General features: G+C 41.9%; 2 protein-coding genes and 1 non-coding gene across 5 annotated transcripts in view; all 3 read left to right on the plus strand.

The window, feature by feature from the left end:
• Nucleotides 1-26,449, plus strand: part of LOC119655183 (cytospin-A-like) — a 498,871-nt gene that overhangs the window by 24,512 nt on the left and 447,910 nt on the right. The gene's annotated exons all lie outside the window — the stretch shown is intronic.
• Nucleotides 15,144-15,215, plus strand: Trnam-cau. Its single transcript has one exon. It is a non-coding gene; the product is annotated as a tRNA-Met (tRNA).
• On the plus strand, nt 16,373-17,824 carry LOC119655184 (odorant receptor 7a-like). 3 transcript variants are annotated; one of them, XM_038060949.1, is made up of 4 exons: nt 16,373-16,476; nt 16,990-17,143; nt 17,210-17,570; nt 17,648-17,824. In XM_038060949.1, exons 1-4 carry the CDS (start codon nt 16,407-16,409, stop codon nt 17,696-17,698), a joined length of 636 nt encoding a protein of 211 aa, XP_037916877.1. In that variant the 5' UTR covers nt 16,373-16,406; the 3' UTR covers nt 17,699-17,824. The 3 variants fall into 3 exon arrangements, with proteins under 3 accessions (XP_037916877.1, XP_037916875.1, XP_037916876.1); XM_038060947.1 differs by having other exon boundaries at nt 16,373-17,143; XM_038060948.1 differs by having other exon boundaries at nt 16,373-17,143; nt 17,636-17,744.

Consider the following 26,449-nt stretch of genomic DNA (forward strand, 5'->3'; position numbering starts at 1 on the left):
TTAGATTCATCGTGGAACCAACCGGTCCGACTTTTCTCGTGGCTGGGGCCAAGTGTGTTTATGGGCGTGTCAATGATAACGCTATTCAGGTGGTTGTGAAGATCATTTGTTGATGCTTCATCTCCAGGACATCTGTTAGCTGCGGTTATTGCGGCATTCTTTTCCTCCTATAGGTGTTACGGCGGGCTGTGTTGTGAATGGCTTCAGTATTAACTCTTACCTGATTGTCAGAAGGGATTGTAGGCGGTGTTGTAATTTTTGCCCGGAGCACTATGCCGACGAGATAGTGATCCAAGTTTATATAGGCCCCCCTTTATGTTCTGGCATTCATCAAGGCTGAGAGGTGGCGGCGTTCAATCAGCACGTGGTCAATTTGGTTGGAAGCGGTCCGGTCTGGAGGGGCTTACGTATGTTTGTGGACCGCTTTCCGCGCAAACCAGTACTTCCAAGAACCATTTCGTGCAATACTGCTGACTGAATAATCCGTTATCATTGGTATCCTCATGTAAGTTATGGGAGCCGATGTATCACCTGAATGTGGTTCCGTCCCTACCTAACTGTTAAAATTTCCAAGCATGATTTTGATATTATACTTGCGACAAGAAGGTATCCATACTTCTCCGACTCTGTAGAGATGTGAACGTTCATGAGACATGTATTTCTAGATTTGCCTCGCAAACGCAGAGTGCATAGCCGTGCGCTTATATTTTCAAAGTCGATAACAGCAGGTTTCACTTTTGGCCTAGAAACCTACTCCAAGCACATGGTTTACTGGATGGCCACTATAATATATCGTGGCTCTTCTCCAGGAAATCGGTCCCTGTCCAGCGCATCTCTTGCAACGCTTTTAAATCATCCTTATATTGGGAAAGGGTATCGGCTAGCTGCTGAGTGCACTTTCCATGAAAAAAGGCGCAAATCGTTATTCCGTTGTCGTTGGCGGGTTCGTCCTTGTAAAGTCTATCTTGTCCGAGGATCCTTCTGTGGCTAATGTCAGTTTCCCGTGTAAGGTTGTCCGCCTTACCCAACCCCCAACCTGGAGGACTAGTTGGTACCATTTGTCTCGTTTTTAGTCGCGAAGACTCACCTCCATTCTTCTCCGTCTGCAATTTTTCATTAAGAAAGAAACTCCCAGCGATCACCACGTGGAGGTGAATACTTTACAGAAGTGCTGGACACTGTCCCAGAACGTGCATGGGGGTTTAGTCAAACTCCGCGCAAAACTCAGGCATTGCCCATAGATATCCATAGCTGGGTAATAGTTTAGTCGGCAGTGGTCAACGATTCCTCGGATTCGTATTCCCCAATGAACAGCCTTGACTACTCTCTATAGTGCCCTCAATCGTTCCTCTTTATTCTTGAATCTCATAGGACCCGTTTTCGATTCGACAGAAGGGTTTTGGTCCATGTAGAGGTGGCTCGGCTCTTTCTGGATTGTTCGCCCGCTGCCTCGTTGCTTTCCAACCCAACATGGCCTGGAACCCGGAGTATCCAGACCTTATTGTGCGTCGTGTTCAGCCTCTCAAAGCATTATCATATCAGCTTGGAGTTCATCTGGTTGGACCTAAGCGCTTGAGCCGATGATCAGATTAGCAATGTTTTCCCCTTATAGTTCCTTTGGAAATTGAAGGAGGTACGTCTGTCCGTATATTTTCACCTGGAATATATTAGTGTGCTTACCCATTGATTCAAGCAATCTTAGAGCAATGATTTGGACGCCGCTCGTCTGCTGTCAGGGACTCGGCAGTGTACCATGCTCTCCAGGTTTCCTTTTACTCCAATGTGTTTCCAACTTCTTATAGAAGTGAAGCTTCGTTGTGATGTTATCTTTTGGTATCAGCAATTCGGAATGTCGCCCAGAAAGAATATCAATTTTCTTTCCATTTAGACAGCTCCTCGGACATTCTGAAGATCGCCTTCATTGCCTGCATCTCTATGTTCAGATGAAGAGGAGCAAATTCCAGAACAGAAGGACCTCCAGGAATGCCATTGGATATGTCGCCATTGTCCCATTGATACACACTTAAGCCAGTCGCTGGTTGTTGTGCTGAGTTCAGTTTTTTTCTGATCAAGTTACCACTCTATAGGTAATCATAGACCAAAGTAGTATCCCAGTAGTTCCCTCCATGCTATGTAACCTAATAGCTCTCAGGTGATCAAGCTTACACTTCCTAGTGAAGTTTACTATGGTAGCTTTAGCTGGATTGATGCACAGCCCCGCTTTTCTGCACAAGGCACTAGTAATTCTTAGTCGAGTTTGGATTCTATCAAATATCCTTCCGTAGGGAAGTAAAACAATGTCGTCATCACAACTCTGGACTAGGAATCCATCTACTACCATACTCCTTATAAGTGGGGACAGCACTTCTCACTCGCTTGCGGATGAAGGCATCTCATCGATGTTCAAAACGCACATTGTGCTATTTTCTTTGTTTATATGGCGTCTCGTAACACACTCGTCAACGGATACAGGGTAGTTTCAATTGACGGTTTTACCCCCTAAGCGTTAGTTCTAATATATGATAATTGTCTGTGGCATTCTTCACCATTTCGAGTTCGAACGATGTTAGGCAAATTGGTCTGAAAGATTTAGAGTGCTTTCAGAATAGACTTTTATCCGCCTCCATGCTGCCCTTTTTATGAGAGACCATAAGATAATTTCTAGGCCCCCCTGGAGTAGTGCTGAGAAAATGCCATTTACTTCAAGTGATTTAAATGGCTTAAAGGTTCCCATTGCCCACCTTACCCTATCTCCCGAGCTGAGTGAGTTCTCTCTGTTTCTGTCTTTGGCTATAGCCGTGTACAGTCTTCATTGAATTCCCTGAAGCTGTTCCATTTTGCTTTCCTGATTGCGTTGCTATACGCCGGTCCCTGGTTTATTATGCACGGTTGCAGAATTTTCGGACCTATGTTCTCATTCTGTTCCACCGAGATTCATCCCTTACTAACTATCTTAGCCGAAGAACTGTCCTCATATGCGTCAATGACGACTTTCCATCACTGTTTCCAGTTCCAGTAATATAACCGAATCTTTTTACATGAGACATGTTATTGCTCAGGTACCTTGCATAGAAGTCCTAATTTGTTCCTTTGGGACTCCTTACTATTCTTTTTATTTCGAAGTTGCCCTCAATGTCGAATCTGATTATTCTATGACCTCCAGTTCTTGATCAGCCCGTTCATCATAATATTCCCTAGAGCTATGTCTAGTGCGTATGTCGGAGTGTTCTCTCTATTATATATTTCTACCTTATTGCTAAGAATAAATTCAAAAAGGTACTCATCTCTTTGAATAGTGTCACTGGCTTCTCAGACTTCGTCGTTGGCATCGCAACCGAAAAGAAGAGGGAGGGGTGCTGTTACTTCCATAGGTTTTCCACCCGATGCGCAGGCATGTTGTCAATGTATAGTTGATATTGCAGTTTTGTCGTTTCATTGCCTTCAGGGTTTGATCGTGGGGAGCCTGCTTTTGCTCTTCACCTTGCTTCTGAAGTCTCTATAATTGCATATAAAAATCATCAAATTGAGCAATTAGGAGACCCATAAAATCTTTCGGGTCTAGCGCCTTTACCAAGGTACACTTCATCATGTGTACTAGTGGTATATCATCTCCAGCATATGTCGTCAATTTTGCTCTTTTCCAGCCTGGCAATTTTGGGGATTAAGCCAGTCTTCAGTGTCCCCCGCTGCGCAGCCCACCAATATATGGTCGAAAGCGTATGCTAGTGAACACGACGTTCGCACTTTATCTCTTGTACATCTGCCTGACGACAAGATCTTTCAAAATTTCCTGGTTGTTACGAGTGAGTGTTTGCTCCTGAAATGTTTTCGACATTATGGTCAATCGAATGCCCTTGACTGCAATAGCATAGCAAACGGCAAACCTCCTGGCTTATGTTTTCACCCCTGACCGACGGACCCCCTCTTGGGTTAGGGTTTAAATTTTTATGAGAGTATTCCCCGCTTGGCTCCGATGTTGAAGGCTTAAGTCCGTCTTGAGCCTTGTTAAGGATGTGGGCAATGTTCACCTTGATTCCATTACTTGATTCTCCAGGCTCTCACTTTTGGGCGTGGTCGCCTGACTCTCAGTATTGTGGAGATATGCCTCCGCCTAAAGGATCAGTTTGTATGTGGTACGGAGTACCGTCTGTTTATTGTTATTTTTCTTCTTGTTATTTGGTTCCCTCGAGTATGGGACTTAGGTGGTCTGTTGTGCTATAGCCCTCCGTAGCAAGGTAAGATCTGATTTACTCACTGAACCGAACAAGTATGAGTGAGGCTCGGTTCGAGTACAGTCAGTTACCCCGAACTGCAAAGTATGCAGTAGGTACGGTTCGCAGGGTACACTAGATTCGGAGAGGTATTTTTCGGCTCCCCAATCTAAATCCGTAGCATTTTATTAATAGTTGTGCCACCTCGCACAGAGTGTAGCTATTACCACGCACCAACAGTCTTGATAGTCAAAAACGCTTCGTTCGCTCCTGGAAGTATAAGTTGTGTGGAGAATTTAAAGATTTGAATTCATCGTTCGAGAAAATAAAACTTTACTTCAGGAGTGAGTGCAATGAAATGTAATTGAAAGCTACAAAAAAAGGCTAACATATTTAATTACAAGCAAAGTATAAGGTTGTTGCATATGAAATGGCCGTTTTGGCAATCTAGTGAAGCTGAGCTTACGGAGCAAAACATGGCGCTTCGAATGGAATTTTGTAGTTCTTTGCTCTCTCGCAGCAGAAGCGATCCCTTTTTCCACAGAATAGTGACATGTGATGAAAAGTGGATATTATACGACAATCGTCGCCAATCAGCACAATCGCTAGATGCTGATGAGCCAACGAAGCATATGCCGAAATCGAGCCTCAATCCGAAGAAGGTAATGGTGACTGTATGGTGGTCTACAGCTGGAGTTATCCACTATTCTTTTTTGCTACCTGGAGAAACGATAAATTCGCAGAAATAATGTGCCCAACTCGAGGAAATGCACCAAAAATTGAGTATTCAACGGCCGAGATTGGTCAACAGAAATGGTGTGATACTACTTCACGATAATGCACGACCTCATGTTTCCAGAACAACGGTTCAAAAGTTGAACGAATTGCAGTATAAGACTCTGCCTCATCCACCATATTCATCGGATCTTTCGCCAATCGACTACCACTTTTTTACGCATCTGGATCACTTTTTCAGGAGAAGGTCAGGGAAGCATAGTTATCAGAGTCTCGAACGAAAAAAGTAAGCCTAACTAGAGCGATTTCCCCAGTGGAAAAAAAGTATTGTAGAGATACCGTAACAGCTGCAACTTAGATTGAGAATCGTTTTGATTTCAAGCTATAACGTTTAAATATGACAAGGCATAATTGAATGAATTCATTAGACTAGTACGTCCATGGTGACTACTCAGTTCTTTAAGTAAGCAAGTGTCATCCTTAGGTTCGGGGCAGTAAAAGGAGATAGAGAGGAAAGAATATCTGAAACAGAAGAGATCTCAGAAGATTACAATTTTATTTGTGTCATTATAAATCTTTTATTTTTTTCTTAATTTAGATGAATTCTTTCTTTAAAAAGTATAAGATATTTATTTTACTATACTGCATCTCTAGTTTGAATTTTTTTTTCGCGCCAGTATAAAATGAAATTCGACTCTACAACTGTTGCAACCAAATCCTTACGAAATCAATCTTTCAATTTCAATATCTTTGCCAAATCATGCCCTACTATCACCTTGCCGTCACATCATTGTCAAAGATTAGATATCTGGGACAAAAGATAAACCGTTTAGCGAATCGTAGCTCACATGCAAAATACATGATATCAATAATATTACCGTAGATCAAACTCAATGAATTCCAGATAAGTCAACTTCTATCTTTCTTAATAATTTTTTTTTAAAAGAGTAATGCGAAAGGCCAAATCAATAAGAAAGGCAAACTTATTATCAATTCAATCGTGGTTGATACGTAGTATTCAGAGTAATATTATTAATTTATGCAGCGTGCCAAGAATAGATTCAGTATTGGGTCCAGTTTTTCTCATAGATTTTGCTAAGAATCGTAGAACTGTAAAATGCTGAGCTTCGGAGTTTTAATTTGTGACCATTTAGTATGGTTTTTAATTAAGGTGTATCTGATATATTGACAATCATTATGAAGATAAAACAATTCAATGTTGAGCAACTACAGACCTAATATACAATGTATGGCTGCATATCTACCAATGTTTTACGTGACATGTTATCTTTATAAGGCAATACAAAGATAGTCGTTCTGTCATCATAATCATGTTGAAAATTTCGTTGTGATTTATCACTCATAAACAAACTTTAGAAACCAAATAATCGTGAATTTTGTAACTTGGGTAATTGAATAGAGCCCATGGCTAGGTGCGATTCAAATGTTCGAAATTTTTCTGATGCGAATTATTGGGAAATGAATAATATCTGTTAAAATTTTCGGTTTTATTATCCAGCATTTTTATCAACGCTTCAGTAAAGGAAACTACCTTATTTCCATCAAAAGCCGAGTGTCAAAGTGGATGGGGAGGAGATAAGCACTACAAAATTAGACTAACAACGTCGTGTGGAAAAATAACCTTATCCACAATCTCTTGATCTCTCTTTCTTGATTTAGAAAAAGCGTTTGATTGCAGGTCAGACAAGTTCGGCTGATATGCACTGGTCCAGATGAACCCATCAAAATTCGCCCGCGTCTTCATACATGTTCACCAAATAAACAGCTTTTCGTCCCCACTTCTTTTCTCGTTATCGCCATAAACGTCCTCACACAGGGTATCTAGCACCCAGCGTTCTACACACTACCTTCGACAGTTCATACCATATTTCCCCACAACTCATAATACAGTTGATCTTGAACTAGCCTTATCCAAATTTAGAATGATCGACTCATGCCAGTGCTTTCTAGGGGAAAATTTGAAGAAGACAGGCTTTCTGACGATCGTTCATAATAGGACTGACAGAGTTCATGTCAATGATATCGACTTGCCAGATACTTTCTTTACAGGTTACATTGCTCCCTCTCGGACACCACCTTGCAGTGGTGGGGTGCCTGTAGTAGTTTACTACTACACTAAGGCATGTCCAAAACACATGGAGATGGAAGCAATGGATTGTAACTCTCCAAGTGGTAAGGAGTCGCAGACTTCGAAATCGCCTGCGACTTTCAGAAATCAGGTTGCGAACGAGGCACGAATTTTGAGACCTCACTATATTCATGTTCCTCATTGAGAAATCTGTAGGAGACACGCACTGTACTTCAGTGGAAAGCCTGCACCTTGTCTCTATGACGCGGTTAGCCAGCAACGGAGTACAGCAAGTTCCTTGACAAAAGGAACTGGAAATCTGATTACGATCGGCCGGTTGATGATACTGTTGCCTAATTCTGCCAGAAGCTTGCCAGAAGGAAACTTCAGCCGCAAAGGACTTGCCTTTCAAAACCTTTGCTTCCGCCTCTACTAGGAAAAGCGGAAGAAAGTGAAGATGGTGATGTGGAGGCAATTAGTCTAATACCGGTATGTGAAAATATATCCATGCAGCCCGGACACCGTGAACCTAGAAAAGCTCCCAGTCGGAGTGCGGAAGGTGCGGTGAAAGAAGGCGAAGTTTCTTGGGAATGAGGCCAGGGGGGTTGTTACACCACCAAGTGTTGCGATATCCAGGGAAATCGGTGAGATCCATACTGCACGCCGTAGACTCTTCAGTTAGTGACGATTTTCACATTAGACTACACATATGCGGTTGGTTGCGGTCAACTTACAATACCAGGTTAATATCAAGAGGAGAAAAGTCATAGTTGCCTCTGCTTACTTGCCCTATGATTCTTTGTGTCCTCCGCCAATACAAGAACTAAGGGATCTGGTAGTGCATGCAAAACCAAGTAAGTGGCCTTCAACTTTTAATAGGTTGCGATACGAATGCTCAGCATATTTTTTGGTGCATTAGCCAATACAATCCTCGAGGAGAGGACCTGTTTAATTTTATTAGTTCAGCTGGTCTGATGACAGCGAACGTAGGGTACGTCCCTACGTTCGTGGCGCCAACAAGAAGTGTAGTAGTTGACCTAAAAAGCTGTTCGAATTCATTAGAGACTGTCGAACGCTAGGCACGCTTCCTAGGCGATAGAAGATCAATTGGAAACTCCGAATTGCACAATTTGAAAGTGCTGGAAGAGGCTTATTCTATTTCCCGAGATCAAACCAGCAAAATGGTTGCATGGTGGAATTGATGACTGCAAAAATTCAGGAAATCAAGAAGAATGAATGAATCGTGCTTGTAAAGGTGATAAAAATGAATTAAGACTCGTTAAACTTCCGAAACTCACAGTGTGAATATAAGAGGCTCGTCAGATGTGCGAAACGAGACTCCTTTAGAGCATACTGTGAGAAACGGGAAGGAGAAAGGGAGACCTCCAAGCTATGCACAGTCCTTAAAAAGGATGTATTGGGGAAGTTGGACTTTGTTAGAAACCGGATGGAACTTTCACGAACTCCAGAGTTGAGACTATACAGGCTGTCTTGGAAGTACATCATTCGGGAGAACATTTGGGAGGGAGAGAATTAGCGGTTTCTGCAAACCTTTCAACACGAAAGTCTGCCAGGGGAATTGGATCGCAGTGACGCTAAAGGAGGAGAGCACATAAAGCAACTTATAAGAAATATTTTTCAAGGAAGTCTTGCTCTAGGCTATTTGCCCACCTCTCGGCAGAAGGTTAGGATAGTCTTCATACCTAAGCCTGGGAAAGATGACTATTCAAATCCAAAAAAAAAATTAAAGCAATTCGGCTTAACATCATCTTTGTTCAAATGTCTAGAGAGACTGGTTGAGCGTCACATTCGCGAGAAGGCGCTAAGGTTGCACCCACTAAATGTAAGCCAACATGTTCACCAGCGTGGAAAGTCTTGTGAGTTTGCTTTTCGCTTCGATACTAAAAATAATCGTTGGCGCAACAATTCATATTGGATGAATTAATTGTAACGTGCAATATATTGCAGTATGCAATGTGGTCAGCATTGGGTTTTTTCAAGATCATTACCCTGATTTGACTCAGGTACTCATTCACAGCTGAGTCAGCTGAGGAGGTATCCGACATCCAGTCACGATAACAAATCCCTCTGCTACCAGTGAGGTTTGAACCATGACCTTCTGCTACGGCAGCCCAGCGCTCTCACCACTTGAGCCATCCGGACACCCCCCAATTGTCACACTCACAACGGGTTCCCTTCTTTAGAATCTAAACGATGATCCCCTCCTTCCACTCTCTGGGAAAGGTCTCTCTTTTCGTACGAGCGGAAGCACCAGATCTGCAATAACTGCAGGTGCAGCAATAAATATCTCTACGTCACGGGGGTTGGTATGGATAAATGGCGTGAGTCGTCTGACTTGGTGATTCGGTCGGGCTCCCGTAATGGACAGCACGACGCCGCAAATGCTAGTAGTGGGGCGGTTCGACGTCTTGGCACCACGACGGCTTGCGGTAGCTGTTTTGCCACAATCTGTGGCGACCACTTCAGCAGGTTCGCGTAGGCAGCGGATGAAGTGGACTGAGGAAATGACCCTCTTCATCATACGCTCCTACTACGAAATAACGGCGGGGGCGGGTATAACATCGAGCGTTTCCCGCAATTCGCGCACGTGACTGTGCAGCGAGTCGCAGACCAGTACCGCTTTATTACTTGCAGCGAAGCAATCCCGGCTATCATCAGGGGGCGGATTCGACTTGAGGTCATCGCGGAAACTAGTCATCAAGACTCGATGGAGGCAGAGGCGGTACCAGGTATTCCCAGGCTCTATGCTCTCCAGCAACTCCGAGAATTCTATCTAAAATCCATGATGAGATTGCACCTCGACAGTGTACTGATATGTTGCTGCTGCAACTACAATCACTTGTGTATTGTGGTGCAGTTACGACTGCCAAATAGCACGGTCAGAAGATTCGTTTTCGCGATATTGGTTTGAGTGACTGAAGGGATCCTTCATGGAAAATTCGTCTGGAACGTCGGCGTGACTCACTAGCTCAAAACATTGTTAGGCTGACTCAATTCAGCTCTGCCAACGCCAGCAGACGGGTGAAGAATAAAGTGCAGAGAGTGTACAGGAACTATGCCAACCCGTCGTTCTGGACACTAAAGGAGAAACTTTCTGTCGTTTGCAGTCGGCAAAAGACACTCCAGTACAGAATGCAATATACGCGAGGAACCAGCGGATCTTTTTCCGATCTCTCAACGAATTCCAACAGAGCGTCCAAACAGTAGAGTTTTCGGTAACGGAAGCGAAAGAATACTGGGGTGGACTTCGGGGGTTACCCGCCCAGTATGCTGAGCAAACTGAGTGGATCACCGCCGAGACATCCGCCATGCCACAACGTCTGGCATGAATTTTCCGGATGTTCCGGATTCCGAAGAGGAAGTTCGATGAGCCATAAACAGCTCGAATAACTGGAGGGGCCTAGGTCTAGATTGGGTGCAGAACTTCTGATACAAAAACCAGTATACATGGTCAGTTGGCACACAGCATAAATCAGGTCGCCCGGGGGAATTTCCACCCTCCCTCAAGCTAGTTGTAGGTCTAGCAATTAGATGCCAAAGAAACCTCTAGTTGCTATGTCGATTACGCAAAGGCTTTCGATAGCGTCCCGCATACCTGGCTAATCAAGTTTTTGGCAACAGTCATGGAAGGGTGGCATACCTTATCAGTGCGTACATCTGAGGGTATTAATATTTCAGAGCCCATCCATATACGGAGGGGATTCGTTGAGTCCCCTTTGGGTTTGCATGGCACTAAACCCCCTTTCATGACTACTGGTAATGATGCTAGAGGGCATGGTTTTGCAATAAAATATGGCCTTAATGTACTTAGATGGCATCAAGCTGTATGCTGATAGTGACGACCACCTTAGAAGTCTGTTGCGAATAGTAGAGAAGTTCAGCCGTGATATTCGGATGGAATTTGGAATAGCCAAGTGCCAAAGCCATCCGCAAAGGTCATCACGAGCCGCATGCCGGACATAGCATTGAAGATCTTCACATTGAAGATATGACCAAGACAGGACATGCCTAGGAATTCTGCAAGGAACCTATATTCGAGTTGGTCATCTGCTGGTCATCATCTCTGCTGTCCAAATTCCTGCGACGTGTAAAGCTGGTACTGAAATCGTATCTCCCGGGGAAGAATAAAATTAGTGCATTGAATATATTCGCTATTCCCTCACTGGCTTATGCGTCCGGAATATTGCCGTGGACGAAGACCGATCTGGAAAACGTCCAGCGATGGATACGGGCAACTATGTCCAAATTCCGAATGCGTCGTGGCATTGGAGGTAGGGGCGTGGTTGACGTGACGACACAACATCATCGCCAAGTCGACTTGCTACGCGCTTATTTTTACAGTAAAGAGCAGGCGAATCCCTTGCATGCGGCTGTCTGTAAGGCAGACTGTGGACTGACACCACTTAACTTGAAAGATCGATCTTTCAATCTTTTGAGTGGGGTGAAGTTGGACCAACTCGAAGGTAATGCACGGTAAACATGTGAATTGTCTTTGGCAGCCAGATGGCTGTGTGCTGGGGAACTCTTTCCTGAGACGGAGGGATTCGTGTGTGCCATTCAGGATGGCGTGGTCGCTACTCGAGCTTAGCTCATAATGAAAAAGCGGGTGGAGAACGGCTAGTGCAGAATGCGTGGTTCGGCGTTAAAGACGTTGGACCATCTCATTCCTGGCTGCACTGGTATTGCACCGGTGCAATACATCATCAGGCATAATGTTGTATGTAAGGTGATCCATCAAAACCTTGCATACAAGTATAGGCTGCTCACAGGAACATGTCCGGTTTACCGAAGCCGCAAGCAGTACTTGGTAGTTCTGCTTACAATACAGAGCCCGGCAAGTTCTGACTGATCGGCACATTCCACACAACAAACCTCACGTGCTGTTAGTTGACAAGACGGGTCGCCACGCGTATATTATTGATCTTGCTATCTCCCATAATAGCAATTAAACGGAGATGCGTGGAGAAGCAAGTGAACTATGAATCATTGGTTTCGGAAATCAAAGAAATTTGGCGTCTCGATCGGGTGGTTGTAGTTCCCATAACTTCCCAACTCTCTTACTTGTTAGTGTTGTCAGTAAAGCCAGTGAAGCTCAATTGGAGATAGATATAAATATTTTAAAGCCAGCCAGAGTTCCATCTTATTATCGCAGAAAAATTTCCTGAAATGTCTAAAAGTAGAGCAATTTTTTTTTTATTTTCAGTAGAATTTACTTGTTGATATCAAAACAGCTGGCTCACGAAGCCGATATGAAACATTTTTTACGTTAAATACTACATTACTCGAAAAAGTCACCAACCCAACGTAAACCAGCAACTATCCGGGTCTAATCGCCAAAAAATAATTCTAGAAAAACTTCTTCTAAGGAACAGCATCAATAGTTTTTATAAAAAATTTTCTAACTTTACGCTAAAAGCGTATGGTATTCACCTCCTAACAGATAAAGAATCTTCAGGACAGATAGGAACTATAGAGGACACTATCGAAAAAGTCCAGCAGGCCTTCGAATGTGAAAAGCGGAAAAAACGAGTGATCCTGACCAAATAACTGAAGCTTTTAAGATGCAAAAAGCCACCAGAAATCAAGGCCAAAGTAGAAAGCATCCCGAATTGTCGTCAACAAATCTTCAGGGACATTTTCAGGAGTACAACTACAGCTTCTTAATAATGGGCTCAACTATGCGATCCGCAGCAATAAAATTCTAAGGGAAGCGATCATCACCGCCATTGAAACTGCCATAAAATACGAAAGAGAGAAGGAGGAGATATGAAAACCAATAGCGAGAATGATAGAAAAACCAGTAAAAAGGAAGGGAAGGAGCATGGAAGAAAGAATCGTGAAAGAATTGAAGAGCAAATCTCCAAGCCGACAAAGGTAACAGAAGTGATTATGACAAATCGGTCATGGAAAAGCTGGAAAACGGAAATTTCCACAAATTAAGAACAAACCCACTACCAGACTCCGTAAAAAGAATGCTCAAACGTAATAGAGAACCCAGCAGTGCTCAGGACAACAAATCCGTCTCTCCCTCGGATCAGATGTCTTCCAAAGATACATTAATTAGATAATGAGATGCGTGAAATCATAGTGGCGACAAATTCTCCAACGCAGAAGATATCACGATGACAATTGCAAAGATTCAACGAACTAGGGGTATCAACTGGAAAATGAACTAACTATAAGGAACAGAACTCATTGACAAACTAAGAGACAGGAAAACACTTTCGAATGAGAAAGGTATGGTTTCATTTGACATTAAAGCCCTCTTCCCTAGTATACCAGTAAAGGAAGCACTGGCATATTTAGCGGAAAAACTAATTAATATCAACGAATCATCGTGGGAATGGAGAAGGAAAGTACGACAATATATGAAGTTAGTTACCCTTTGTATAAGTGAAAGTTATTTCATGTTCAGGAATCGATACTTCAAAACAATACGGGGCGTCAACATGAGTAATCCGCTATTTATCCGCGACGTCTTTATGGAGCGAATAGAGGAACGTATAGAAGAACTTGGTATTTTACCAAGATTCTGGATCAGATACGTTGATGACATTTTTTCAATTGGGAAACGGAGTCAGCTTGAAACCATACGCAACAAATTGAATACGGTTCACAAGAGTATTACATTCATAATGGAAGTCGAATACAGCCACCAACTACTCTTCTTAGACTCATCATCAACAACATAGGAAAAATCGAATTCGACTTTTACCGAAAACCAACATCCGTGCAGAGAACCATCCCAGCAACATGACAACACTCCTTACAAAAAATGATACTGTACAACGCAATGCTCCATCGCATGCTAACCACGCCTTTATCAGAGGGACGTTGAAACAATGAGAAACGCCACATCATTGAAACTGCGGAAAAGAACGGGTTCAACAGGAATACCATAAAAGGGATAATCAGTAAAAAATGACGAAAATGGAAAGGAATAACCTGACGACATTTTTTACACAAGCGGGGCCATATAAAAAACATCGAGTTCCTATCATCCATTCCCAAATTGGCTATCAGATGAAAAACATCCTAAGGAAACGTGACATCGAAGTGATATCTACCAGCAGACGACGTTGACTGAAGTCACGGTGTAGGAAGCGTCAAGGATCCAAGGAAGATAGCGAGAAAAGCGGAATATAGGGCAAACTAGAAGATTAAGAACAACGAGGTTCAACGAACATATAAGAGAAGCAAATCTGACGAAAGCAAAAAGCAAACCAACACATGCCTTCAAGTCATTCGTAGCTAAACACATCATCGAGGAGAAACACACAATAACGAAGGATAACCTAAGGGCAATTAAGGAGGTTATTGACTTCCGCAAATTGGACGCATTAGAGAGTTTCATCATCCACAAGATACGGAAGGAAAAAAGGATGAACAGTGATTTAGGAAACGTTAACAGTTGGCTTTTTGGATTAATTAGGTAATAAAATTGAATAGCAATTAAGGTTTAGATATTTAAGGACAAGCTGGCCCATAAGCAGTTCAGACAAAAACTCACAGAGGAAGAGGACAACTGGTTCTCGAAATACCGTTGTAAAGGCATTAATAAATCCTTATTCGGCATTAAAGAATAAAATTTTGTCTTTTTTTCATTATTTTCTAGGAATTTCACAAAAGATTCAGAAGATTGACTGAGTGTCGTGGTGTTTGGTGTATCCAAATTGACGTACTGAAATCCTCGAATTCCATCCTCGTATCACATAATTCCCGATGCTTTGGATAATATGTACATTAACTCCCAACATTCGTCGATATGTCACTACTCTTTGTACACAAGTTGAGTGCATTCAGACAATCTGTAGCGTTTCTTCGTAATTTCTTTTTATTCAACTAAAAGATACACCTAAGCAGCATTTTATCCAAACACTGTAAAGATTATCTCCAATTTAAATTTTATTTCGCTGTTTCCTACTTAAAAAATAACGACCGTCCCGTGACGTCATTTGGGTGATTTATGCACGTGCCGCCATCTTTTATTGAATATCTTAAGCTGCGGCAGCTTGGCTAATCATGTACTTTTTGCTCAAAGTTCATGCCTGGGCTTGTATGTGTGCATAGAATAACGGTCATCATGGAGCAGAGTGGCGCAGTGGAAGCGTGCTGGGCCCATAACCCAGAGGTCCGTGGATCGAAACCACGCTCTGCTATCCTTTTTTATTTGAAGGAAAAAATTTTCAAAAATCTTAATTCTCTATATGGATTTGTATAATAATTGTTTTATGGTTAATTCATATTTAATTAATGCTGAATATTGTGTTTTTTTAATTTTTTAATTAAGTACTCTTGATAATATTTGGAAATGGCGATAAGTTGTTATCAAACAATAGAGTATGTATTGCATACACACCTTTGAACAGTGTGAAGTGCGGATCCTTAGAATATCCCTAATTTATTCAGGTCTCCAATCTAAAATTCACAACAAGGAGCCGTAAACTTAAGAGCTCTGGATTTTAATGAATTAATTTTATTTTAGTTTTTATTCGTTTCTGTGCCCAAATGGCGTACAGAACGCCGTACTCCATAGTTCGGTGGAGATTTAGGTAATTCTTGCATCCACCAGTATGAATGCTAAGCCATGCACTTGGCATATACTGGTACCGTTGTTGCTTGTCTCAGCGGGGCTCTGATTGTGGTCACAAAGTAGGATTTAAGTCTCACGACAGGTGCCTACGTAAAACACCATAGGCTTCACCCCGTATACGAAAAAGGAAACAGACATAACACAGTAGTAAATGATAGTTTCTATGCAGCCTGCACTTAATTAACGCAATGTCATGCAGCCTTGTTCATTGGAACCCGAATGATTCCGAAAGATAAAATCGAAACTTGGGAAATGAAACTTCTTTTCGCAATGATGTTGCTGAAGTCGATTGTACAACGCAGTCCTGCACCGCGAAAGTCAGCAGACTTAGGGAAGGGGGCTAAACATTTATAATTTATGAAGGCCCACTCGTATGCGGCCTTGAAGATAAGAACAAAGAGGGGATGAATACAAGAAAGGACATTTGAGCTTAGTCATTGCACAGCAATTGCATAAATCATAAATAAGCCCAGGTAAGATTTTATTCATCAGGAGGTGATTATTGCGTATTCTGCCTTGTACGATTCGGAGACTATGCCGAGAGTAAAGTGAATGCAATGTTCATAATCGTTGCAATTATCAACGTGCCGAGGATCCATGTCTCCGAATCAATGAGAATTGTAGAATTTCTTGCAGGTATACATATGTCGTCCATTTTAATAGTTTCCAATGACGCATTACTTTTCCAAAGTTTGAAATTTCCATCAAGATAGGAAACGACTTTATTTTTCAGTCCGGCATATTAGTTCTGAATAAGATGTTTACTCTGATTAATTTAAAAACTTCCCGCAGTTTTCGTTACTGGTGGTTGTGCTGTAAGATTTTGGGTCTGCATCCTCCCAACTCTTACAGGACCTTGTATTTCTTGTATTCATTTCTTATAAATTTTTCACACTATGTTGTTACACCAATTTCGTATGTGGTTTATTTCATATACGAATCGCAAACGATCCACGAATTATTTCAAGCCGCACATGATTTTTTGTCATTCATGGCAGTTAATGTGAAAGTTATTGTTCTTCTTTCTGTAATGGAAAAGTTGCAAACATTTCAAGATGCAATAGATGCCTTGGAGATGCATCCGAAGTTCTCTACAAAGGATAATGCCCGAATTGCTGAAATGATATTAGCGGCGGATCGATTAATGTTGTGTTTTGTTTGCTGTTTCAATTTATTCGTCCTTCTGTTTGTCCTTTCCACACTCCTATCAGCTCAAAGGTCTTTGCTGCTACCAATGTGGATACCATTTGATTGGAACTCTAGTGGCTTTGTTTACTGGAGTGTTTTAACGTATCAATTTTTCATTGGCTTGCACACTGTGAACCGGAATATTTCTACAGATGCTTTCCCGCCACTCTATTTGTTGGCACTTTGTGGGCATTTCGACATTTTGGCAGACCGTTTCAAGGATATTGGGTGTAATTCCAATCAAACTGCAGAAGGGAACTGCGAAGAACTAGTGGATTGCATTAAAACACACGGAACGCTGATGAGGTAATATATGTAATCAAAACGGATCCAAAAATAAGTCAAAAAATGTTTCCTTATTTTAATTCTCAGCGTCTTCGACCAATTAGCCAGTATTATTTCGAAAACAATCATCTGTCAATTTTTGCTAAGTGCTTTGACCATTAGCATTGCTTTGGTTCCGGTTTTCATAATGAACCTTTCAACCCCACAAATCATCATGTCACTCTCCCTTTGCATCGCGCTGGTATTCCAAATTTTGCCGAGTTGCTATTATGGTGACAAATTCATGGAGAAATCAGAAAAGTTCACGACGTGTTTGTACTCTTGCAATTGGTTGGACCAGTCGCTACGATTTAAAAGAACGTTATTCCTTTTCATGACAGTCACAGTACAGGACAAGGTCATCTTAGTTGGAAAGTTAGCACCGATTAATTTGATTACATTGTTGAAGGTTGGAAATACTGTGATTTGAAAAACGGTTCATTTGTGCTCCGTGGAATGTTTAATTCAGTTTAGTTTTTTTTTTAGATATTCAAGTTGTCTTATACTTTGGTCATATTCATGATGCAGATGACATGAATAAGATGGATGTCATTAGGAATTCACAAGTAGGATTAAACCTTAGAATACATTGTTGTTGTCAGTTTTCTTTGTAAACTATGCAAAAGTTAAGTGATAGTTTGTTCAATTAAACATTAATAAGAATAAAAGAGCCATTAAATTTTGAGTTCCAATCAAAAGCCATTACGTTATCCCTCTGAAACCTTACACAGAAAAACATTATTGTGGAAGAGTGAAATCCTGTTTGATTTAACGCAGTTGGTGAAACTTCGCAATCTAGAGTCAGCGGCTGTCAAGTAGTGTGATTAGATTCCACCTTTCACAGTGGCCAGTAAAGCGCGCACTACACCTACCAAACGACTGTCAAGAGCAGACCCCCCTTTGGGCGGTCTGTCGGCCTACTCATTCTCCCTTTATATTTTTGTGATTAGGAATCCCGAAGAAGAATACTTAGCATGTCTCGCGCAATGTCCACCGTGTCTCTGTGCCCTACATGCCTCGAGGGTGTCACCAAGATCTTAGTTCCAGCTTGGCTGTTGGTCAGAATGACTATGTTCCAGCATCTTCAGTACCTATTTAAAGGAAGGTAAGTATTCAAGAATAATCCCGCAGGCTTCTTTTGATCTGTCGGTGAAGAATGCTAGATTGTCGCCCGGTAAGACATCCCCAGTTTTCCACAAACATAAACGGTAACAAAAATTACCCTCCTCCCTTTCTTTGCACGTGTAAAGGAGCCCTTAAGCCACGAACGGTATTAGTCGCTACCTGCGTGGAGATTCGGAGTTCCAACTTTTTCCCACACAATCCATAAAAACGTTTTAAAAGAATCCAAAATGCTTCGAAACTAGAAATCACCTAGTGACTTTCGCCCTTGTTCACTACCAAAACCAAAATTTTCAACCAAAACTGACTTCAAATTCCATATCTAACTCCACGAGAATTCCTATATTTGCTGACGAGAGTCTATTTCAAAAATATTCCTTTTCAGTCTCGTGCCAAAATTTCCGCCATATTACACGTAATTGAAATCATCCCAATATGATCGTCTTTGGGTGAAATATATACAGAGTTGTCGCCATAGTAGCAAAGGTAGCAAGTGCTCTCGTAAAGTGCAATTCGGGGAAAAATGTTTAGAGTCGAGTAAAAAGATCGAAATACTATATTTGGCAGAAGGAGGCAGCCGAAGATTAAACTAACGTTTTATATGCCGCAAAAGAACTCAACGCAGGGTGGAGAACCCTTGCCGAATTAGGGTCACTATAGGTCTTTCGAAATCTTCGCCCCGGTTCCTTTGAGTCGAGCGAATTCGTGAAGTATCCGCGTTTTCCACCGAGGTTTTGGGTCTGGGAATTGTTGTGTCGTGCATCCACTCTACACGATCTACAAACTTCTGATTTATTGTATAAGAGACTCCTTTTTTCAGTTTTTGTTCCCTTCAGTATCGGAATCGACTTATCTCGATCAATTGCACCATGTTTCTCGGTAATCAACCTGATCTTCTATGCTCTTAGTAAGTGAGGTTCCTCAGCGCAAATTACGTCTATATAGACGTAATTTGCGGTATATACCATCGAAGACGCCTCTCGCAAGTTTTCCACGATCGGTGCAACCTCATATCGATCGTCGGTGTCTTCATTCCGGATGTGATCATGTCGTGCCATGCCACGGATCCAATGCAACATCTTTATCTCCATTAACGCGAGGCGCCGTTTGATTTTGACAGATGGCCAAAACTCAGAACCAAAGAGGGCGACAGCGCGAATGACACTGCTATAGGTTTCATTTGGATCGGTTAAGTCTCAGACCGTGGTTCATGTGGTGATCATTTCACTTTTGGACAAGTTTCGTGAGACCAACTTTTTTTATGAGACTCTAGGAAACCATCATCTGTATCTGTAGGGTGTTGGACTTCGAATTCCCGATGTGACAGTGTCCGTTGCAAGAACAAAGAGGAACAGCGAGAGATAACTTCCTTGATGAACCCACGCAGAGATACAAAGCGTTTTTTATATTTCTGTGATATTTCGAACTCTCTTCGAGTTGCGGTAGAGAAATTTAACCTAGCGAGCAGGTTCCCCTGGCACTAGGTGTTGTCGCAAAGTAATGCAAATAGGTTTGAATAGTACACGGCCAAACGCCTTCTCTAGATGAAGGAATGCCATGTTCAACAATACTTTACACAATTTTCCTTCATGAGTATTCGCGCAGCGTGTTTTGTGTCATTAGTTATGCACTTATTGACAAACCCAGCTTGCCTCACGATTATTCGAACGACGTTGCCGATAAAGCTCCAGTACCAAAAAGAAATATCGAAATTTCTATCCCTTTAAGTCGCGTGATAGGCAAGCAGTACTTAGTGTAATTTCTTCTACAAATCCCAGGAAACATAAGATATATTTAATAAATGTCCATCCACTATCCATTTAGCTGGTTTTATGCATACACTCCAAATATTCTCTGCTCGTAAAACGTCAACATCGGCTTAGATTGGAACTGTTCTCTGGTCTTTGTCTCTCGAAAACTAGGGCCCCAACAGGGCCCCTGATGGTTTAACTTGATGTAAACGACCTATGATTCTGACTTTTTGTTTTGTGCAAATGTTGTCTTACCAGTTAACTATAACTTTGCCATGATTGGATCACAATGATCGTTTTGTAACTTATGCTGTAGTTTCTTAATTTTTATCTCGCGGAGTTGCTCTTGCTGCATTATTGGCATAGATTTACATTGTTTTGCCCTCCTGACCTTTCATTGGTTACCTGTTCCATCTACAATGGTCTGGGGTTTTCCCCCTTCACTTCGTCAAACTTTCAGTAATTTTGCCGGCTTATGATATGGTCCAGGAGTTAATCCATCTATATTATGCCATTTTCAAGATTTTTACAGGAAAATGGTGGCAGGTTTATGATCGAGTGAGTTACATAGGTTCCCGCTCCTGGTGTGTGTCAGTTGTGTCATTGTAATTACGTCCCTGTTAGCTTTGTTGTTACTATTATTATTATCTTATGGACTCCCGTTAAAAGACGCAATCTCCACTTGCGCCTTCTATTTGATTGGATTGGAGATGATTCCCACTATTATTTGGACAGGTCCTTATGAGAATTTGTGTTCAGCTACTAATCACGAATCTGTCTCAACTGATCCTCCACCCAGAGATATTATCCTTTCATGTTAGTTTTGCACGAGGCAGGCTGGCACCAACTGATAGGTGCGAACCAACTTAGTTCTGAAATAAAGGGAGTTCGTTGTCAACTAGGTTCTGCCTTGTATATGCCAGTCTATTCGGCTTCATTTTTACTTCATGGTTTTCCTTGCGTCAGAAGGAGCAAGTACCTCTACAATGTTTACTTAAAACGGGTGCACTTCTTCGAGATGTTAGCCATCCTTTTTTTGTACTCTCCAAGAAAGATCTTAGGTCCGGTCTCATCAACTTCGCATAGTTGCAAATTGCAAGGACTACAAGTGGATAATCCTAAGTCTTATGGAGCATAAAAAGGTCTTTGAACTTAATGACTTATGTAATTGGCCGATGGCCAAAACACGATCCACAACTTGCACGTTCCATAGTTGCGGACTTACAAAACCATTTTCGCCCAAAATTCAACTGTAGTTTACACCAGGCTTTCCCAATCCTTTCGTGTGCGCTTAGAGGATGGGCTTGGGGACGGGCGGCCATCCGTGCCGTCGGCTCCTGAAAGATCATTGACTCGGTTATATATCAATCCATCTCATATTGGCAAATCAGGGAATTCGTCAGAATTCTCCCTAATGCACTTGGTCAATTGCAAATAATTCAGAGATCGAAAATATGGAGAATTGAAATCTAGGTCTACAGGTCTTTCTCCAAAGCAATACATGCGATGTCCGGATAGCTGAGTGATTAGAGCACAAGGCTATCTTACGGAAGGTCGTAGTTCAAGTCTCACTGGTGGCAGTGGGATTTGTGTCATGATTTGAAGTCGGATACCAGTCGACTCAGCTGTGAATGAGTACCTGAGTCAAATCAAGGTAATAATCTCGGGCGAGCGCAATACTGACCACATTGCCTCCTACAAGGTACTATAATCCTGTAGTGTACCGTTACGGTCTTGAATGAAGTGCTCTAACACACGTCAAGGCCCTGATCCAATTGGATTGTTGCGCCAACGATTATTATTAATACATGCGAGACAGAGAATCTGGTGCAATACGTTGTGAGCCTTTTTAAGGTTTTGTTTGTAAAACAAAATCTTATTAAAATCGGTTTACTGTCTGTCTGTCTGTCCGTCTGTCTGTCTGTCTGTCTGTCTGTCCGTCACACGCATTTTTCTCGGAGACGGTTGTAGCGATTGGCACCAAATTTGGTAGAAAGGTGGGTACTGTGAACGCTCACGCATATAGTGAGTTACATCCTTTTACGTCGAATTTAAGGGGGGGTCCCGATACATGCAAAAGGAGAGTGTAAATTTTTTTTTCATCAAATATAGTCATGTGGGGTATCAAATTAAAGGTCTCGATTAGTACTTTTCGAAGCCAGTCTTAGTTTTAACATTTGTTGAAAACGTGGGGGGTGCGGGGGGTTGAAAATGGTCATTTTTTTAACGAACCCATTTTCAGAAACTACTCTACCGAAAAATCTGAAAAAAATCAGAGGACTGTCACTATATGGTGCCTAGGCTCCGAAATACCCTCCATACCGATACCTATTCAAATAAAGATAATAATAGTACATTACTATAATTTTTAGTAATTGACAGGAAAACCCCCTTAAGTTCACCCTGGAATCACAAAATTTTGCAACAATATAGGCTACAGCATAGAGCATGATCCTGCCAAATTTGGTGAAAATCGCACTATTACTAACAAAGTAATACAGTAACAAAATCAAAGCTGTCGCTTCTTTGCAAATTCGAGACTATGAATGTCAATATCACTTGAAAGTGGCTATTTTCACATAATATATGCATATTTTACGTGCTACATGCTAATGGGACAAATGCACACCCAAATCTCTTTATAAAAGAAATACACAAAACCTTTCATACCTGAAGCGTCTAGCTTCCGGTTTCCCGACTTGCTTATTTGCTATGATGAGCGAGAATCCCTCAAGCTAAGTTGCTCTTTCTATGTGCACTCGGCGTTTGCGCACTGCCCCACCACTGCCAAACACTCCCGACAGTGTTGTTTCGCAGAACTTGAGTCAGCTTCCTCGACATGTTCGCTACAGAAACTTCATCCTCCTTTGTTTTCCCGTGCCATATTGATTTGCGTCACAGTGAATGGAGATAAACTTGGAGAAATTGAGACTATGCAAGATAAGAGCCAAATACAGACTCTTTTTCAGAACGTCGGAGGCCGAAACCGATTTTTCGAAGCAGCAGATCACACGCTTCTTCTCATGCATGTCCATCAACAGTGCAGACAGCGAAGTACACTTTGGCATAAATCGCCGTTGATATCATCATCATCAACGGCGCAACAACCGGCATCCCGTCTAGGCCTGCCTTAATAAGGAACTCCAGACATCCCGGTTTTGCACTGAGGTCCACCAATTCGATATCCCTAAACGCTGTCTGGCATCCTGACCTACGCCATCGCTCCATCTTAGGCAGGGTCTGCCTCGTCTTCTTTTTCTACCATAGGTATTGCCCTTATAGACTTATAGATTTCGGATCATCCTCATCCATACAGATTAAGTGACCCGCCCACCGTAACCTATTAGCCGGATTTTATCCACAACCGGACGGTCATGGTATCACTGGGAGACCCGTTGACCCAGGACTGTGACATCCGCGCAAAGGCAAGTATCACGATATTGCGACTCGTGAGAATAGTGATAAAGGTGATGGTTGCGTATTATTTGCCACCAATACTGGTGTCATAAGCGAAGGGTTAACCTTGTTTTTTGTACGTTGTCACCATTGCCACGTCGAAGATCCGTTTGATAGCCGTTTGGTATTATTATACTACAACAACTACAAGGTACAACGGGCTCAGAACCGAAAACTTAGGTTTTGTTGACTATGATAGGCTGTGGTGCTAGGTCTGTGAAAGTTATAGCCGTAGTTTCGGACCAGTCCAATACAGTCCAGTCCAATAAACCAATGGTTTAGGAGACATTCGGGTTCTTCGCCCCGTCCTCGGACGATCGTGTCACCGCGTTTTTTGGTGGGGTACACGGCGAACATTCTGTGGTAGAAGCGGCATCGCTCCCTCAAGTAACCTTGCTCTACTTCCTCTTAGCTCCCGCGGAACCCATACCCCACGACGGACTGAACGTTTTTCCTGTGATTTAGGGTGGCAATCGCAGGTAACATTAAAGTACCAGGTGACCAAACGGAAAATAGAGGGCGCGAAAGCAAACTTTCGGAATCGTATCAAATTTCCGATGGAATTCTGTTAATTATTTCAATGGCCCTGGTCTTCATAACCTATACAATCTCGGAACAAAAAGTTTCCCCTATGGTTCGTTCTCGAAAATTAACCTAGTAGCTGGGGTCTATCATTGTTCTGTTGGGGAGAAACAGCCATTGTTTTTAACCAAGCTATGAATAGACTACTTGACGCTTATTCCTCCCGCCCGCTAAAGGTCACTTCACGAATCCCAGTACTGGTTTTTCAGTTGCTGGCATTCGATCCTCTTTATCTTGTGGCATAACCCACTCATTCGAAAACAGGACGGCCTGAACATCTCAATATTTTGGTTCCACTAGAGTTTAGTTTGCTGTCGTGGAGGAAACACTTTCTCGGAGATAACTCCGTATCTCTCGGTAGTTTCTTGATATAAATACCCCATTTCTGATATGGTGACTATAATATTGTCAACTAAAAGGGTAAGTTATCGACCGAAGAAGGAGCGAATTCGGATCGGTCAGTTCCACCAAGATCTTGTTATGGCTCCCCTGCAGTGCTCGACACGTTCTGGTCTTTGTTAATGAGTTCGGGGAGGTCGATTGAGTTCTTCAAAAGGGGTTCATGTGTTCTAGGCCTGATGAATCTAAACTTGCACCAGAATGGCACAAAACTCCAAATATCGACCGGTATCCCTATACAATCGATATTCTCAGATAGAAAATAGCTCGACTACGATAAGTTCAGTGCGACTTAATTGTCAATTGGCCCATATACATAGAACCGAGTCTCGAAACAAAAATTGGCCACAAGAACGAAAACTTCAGAAGTCATTATTTCTACGGAAAACAAATCTCCCAAATACAACCCTGCAACTATTGCAAGCTTACAATCCAGGTGGGTTTCCACAACGACTACTTTTCACATTTTACAAGTTATCTTGCTGGTATGTTGCCAAGCATGTGCACAACTTGTCTGAGCGTAAGTTTGTTTACTCTCCACCAAGTGCAACATAAACAGAGAGGAATCACAAAAGATACTTTCAAAATCGAGCACCACATTGCATTCTCTTAACCGGTGTGTATCTGCAAAATATGATCGAACTCTGTAGCGCTGACGTCTTTATTCTTCCTCCATGGTAATCTTAACTGGTCTCAATCCTGTCTTCAATCTTTTCGATGATGGTGCGAACCAAGCAAGTGTGTAGCTCATCTTCGTGCAGAAAAATCAACAGTACAAAAACTAGTCAAACGAGTACCTAACCAGAAATAAATCAACAATGAGACCGGTACATTTTTTCTATAACTCTTTAGAACAGATACTTTTCAAGCAAAAAAGATACTCTCTTAAAGTCTTCCTGGAGAAAGTTCTAAGAGAAAAGAGCGCTCCTAAAATGCAGTGTAAACAAAAACATGCTGCAAACTGCAATGCGTCTAAAAAAGCCATTCACCAGTGAATTCACCAACAATTTAACCAATTACATCATATTGTGCACTGCTGGTGTTGATAGATACTCGTATCTGCCGGTCGTTTTGTCAAATAAGTCAAATTCAGGGAGAATTCAAGAGCGTTTTGTGCTTCGAAAGACTCAAGAGGAAGCCGGTCTCTGTGATGGTATTCCATTCCAACATACACCAATGTGTGCCTACCATTCCATTCTGCATTCGCTGGTTCCTGTTCAGATACTTCAGCGATAGCAAAATGCCACATGCTTTGGGAATAGTACAGCTGCTTCTAGTTCAGTAGAGTTCGTGAATTCAATGCGTTTGGAAGTCGGACGTTCGCGTTTCGGAATCCACTGACAATAGCATAGACCGGTGTTATGTTATCGTAACCATACGGAGAGGGAAAAATTGTTGAACCTCAAGAATCAAAATATCTCGCAGATACATTTATCTTTTATCGTTTTCGCTTATGCTTAAGGAACCAGTTTTGTGTTTTGTGTCTGGCAAAGATTAAATTGTGATGTTTTGGCGCGCCAATATTTTGCAGAATCATTTTAAATCGATTAATTAGAGTTCTTGAATGATTCAGTGAATTGATTCAAGTGATTGAATTTAAGCAGTTCGAGGAAGAATTGATGGTGTTGGGTGTTCTGTGGTGGAATATTTAAATTGAAAATCCACATATAGTTAAATTTCGATGGTGTCCGATTACGAAAGGTTTCAGCCAGTCCTTTAACCCGATCCTAAGAGAAAACATAGCATCTTCGGGAGAATATGTTAATGATGTCTTTTGGAAAGTGATTTTCAATTGTGTGTCGTAAAAATAAGATACTTCCCCTATTTAGTGCATTTTGTTTGTCTTTAGTGAATTTACTCTCCCCCTAGTGCATTTCAAATACCATAAATTTTCGATCCTTGAACTTCAAAGTGATTGCATCTCTTTAAATCAACAATCCATGCCTGCGGACTTTGGAGTTATTAGCAACATATTGTA

This window comes from Hermetia illucens, chromosome 4 (assembly GCF_905115235.1).
Source record: "Hermetia illucens chromosome 4, iHerIll2.2.curated.20191125, whole genome shotgun sequence".
Taxonomy (NCBI): domain Eukaryota; kingdom Metazoa; phylum Arthropoda; class Insecta; order Diptera; family Stratiomyidae; genus Hermetia; species Hermetia illucens.

Excerpts from the sequence above, each read along its gene's own strand:
- LOC119655184 (XM_038060947.1), top strand. The coding sequence starts at position 16,407 with ATGTTTACTCTGATTAATTTAAAAACTTCCCGCAGTTTTCGTTACTGG. Across the intron at positions 17,144-17,209 it reads ACACACGGAACGCTGATGAG|CGTCTTCGACCAATTAGCCA; the intron begins GTAATATATGTA and ends TTTAATTCTCAG. Across the intron at positions 17,571-17,647 it reads ATTTGATTACATTGTTGAAG|ATATTCAAGTTGTCTTATAC; the intron begins GTTGGAAATACT and ends TTTTTTTTTTAG.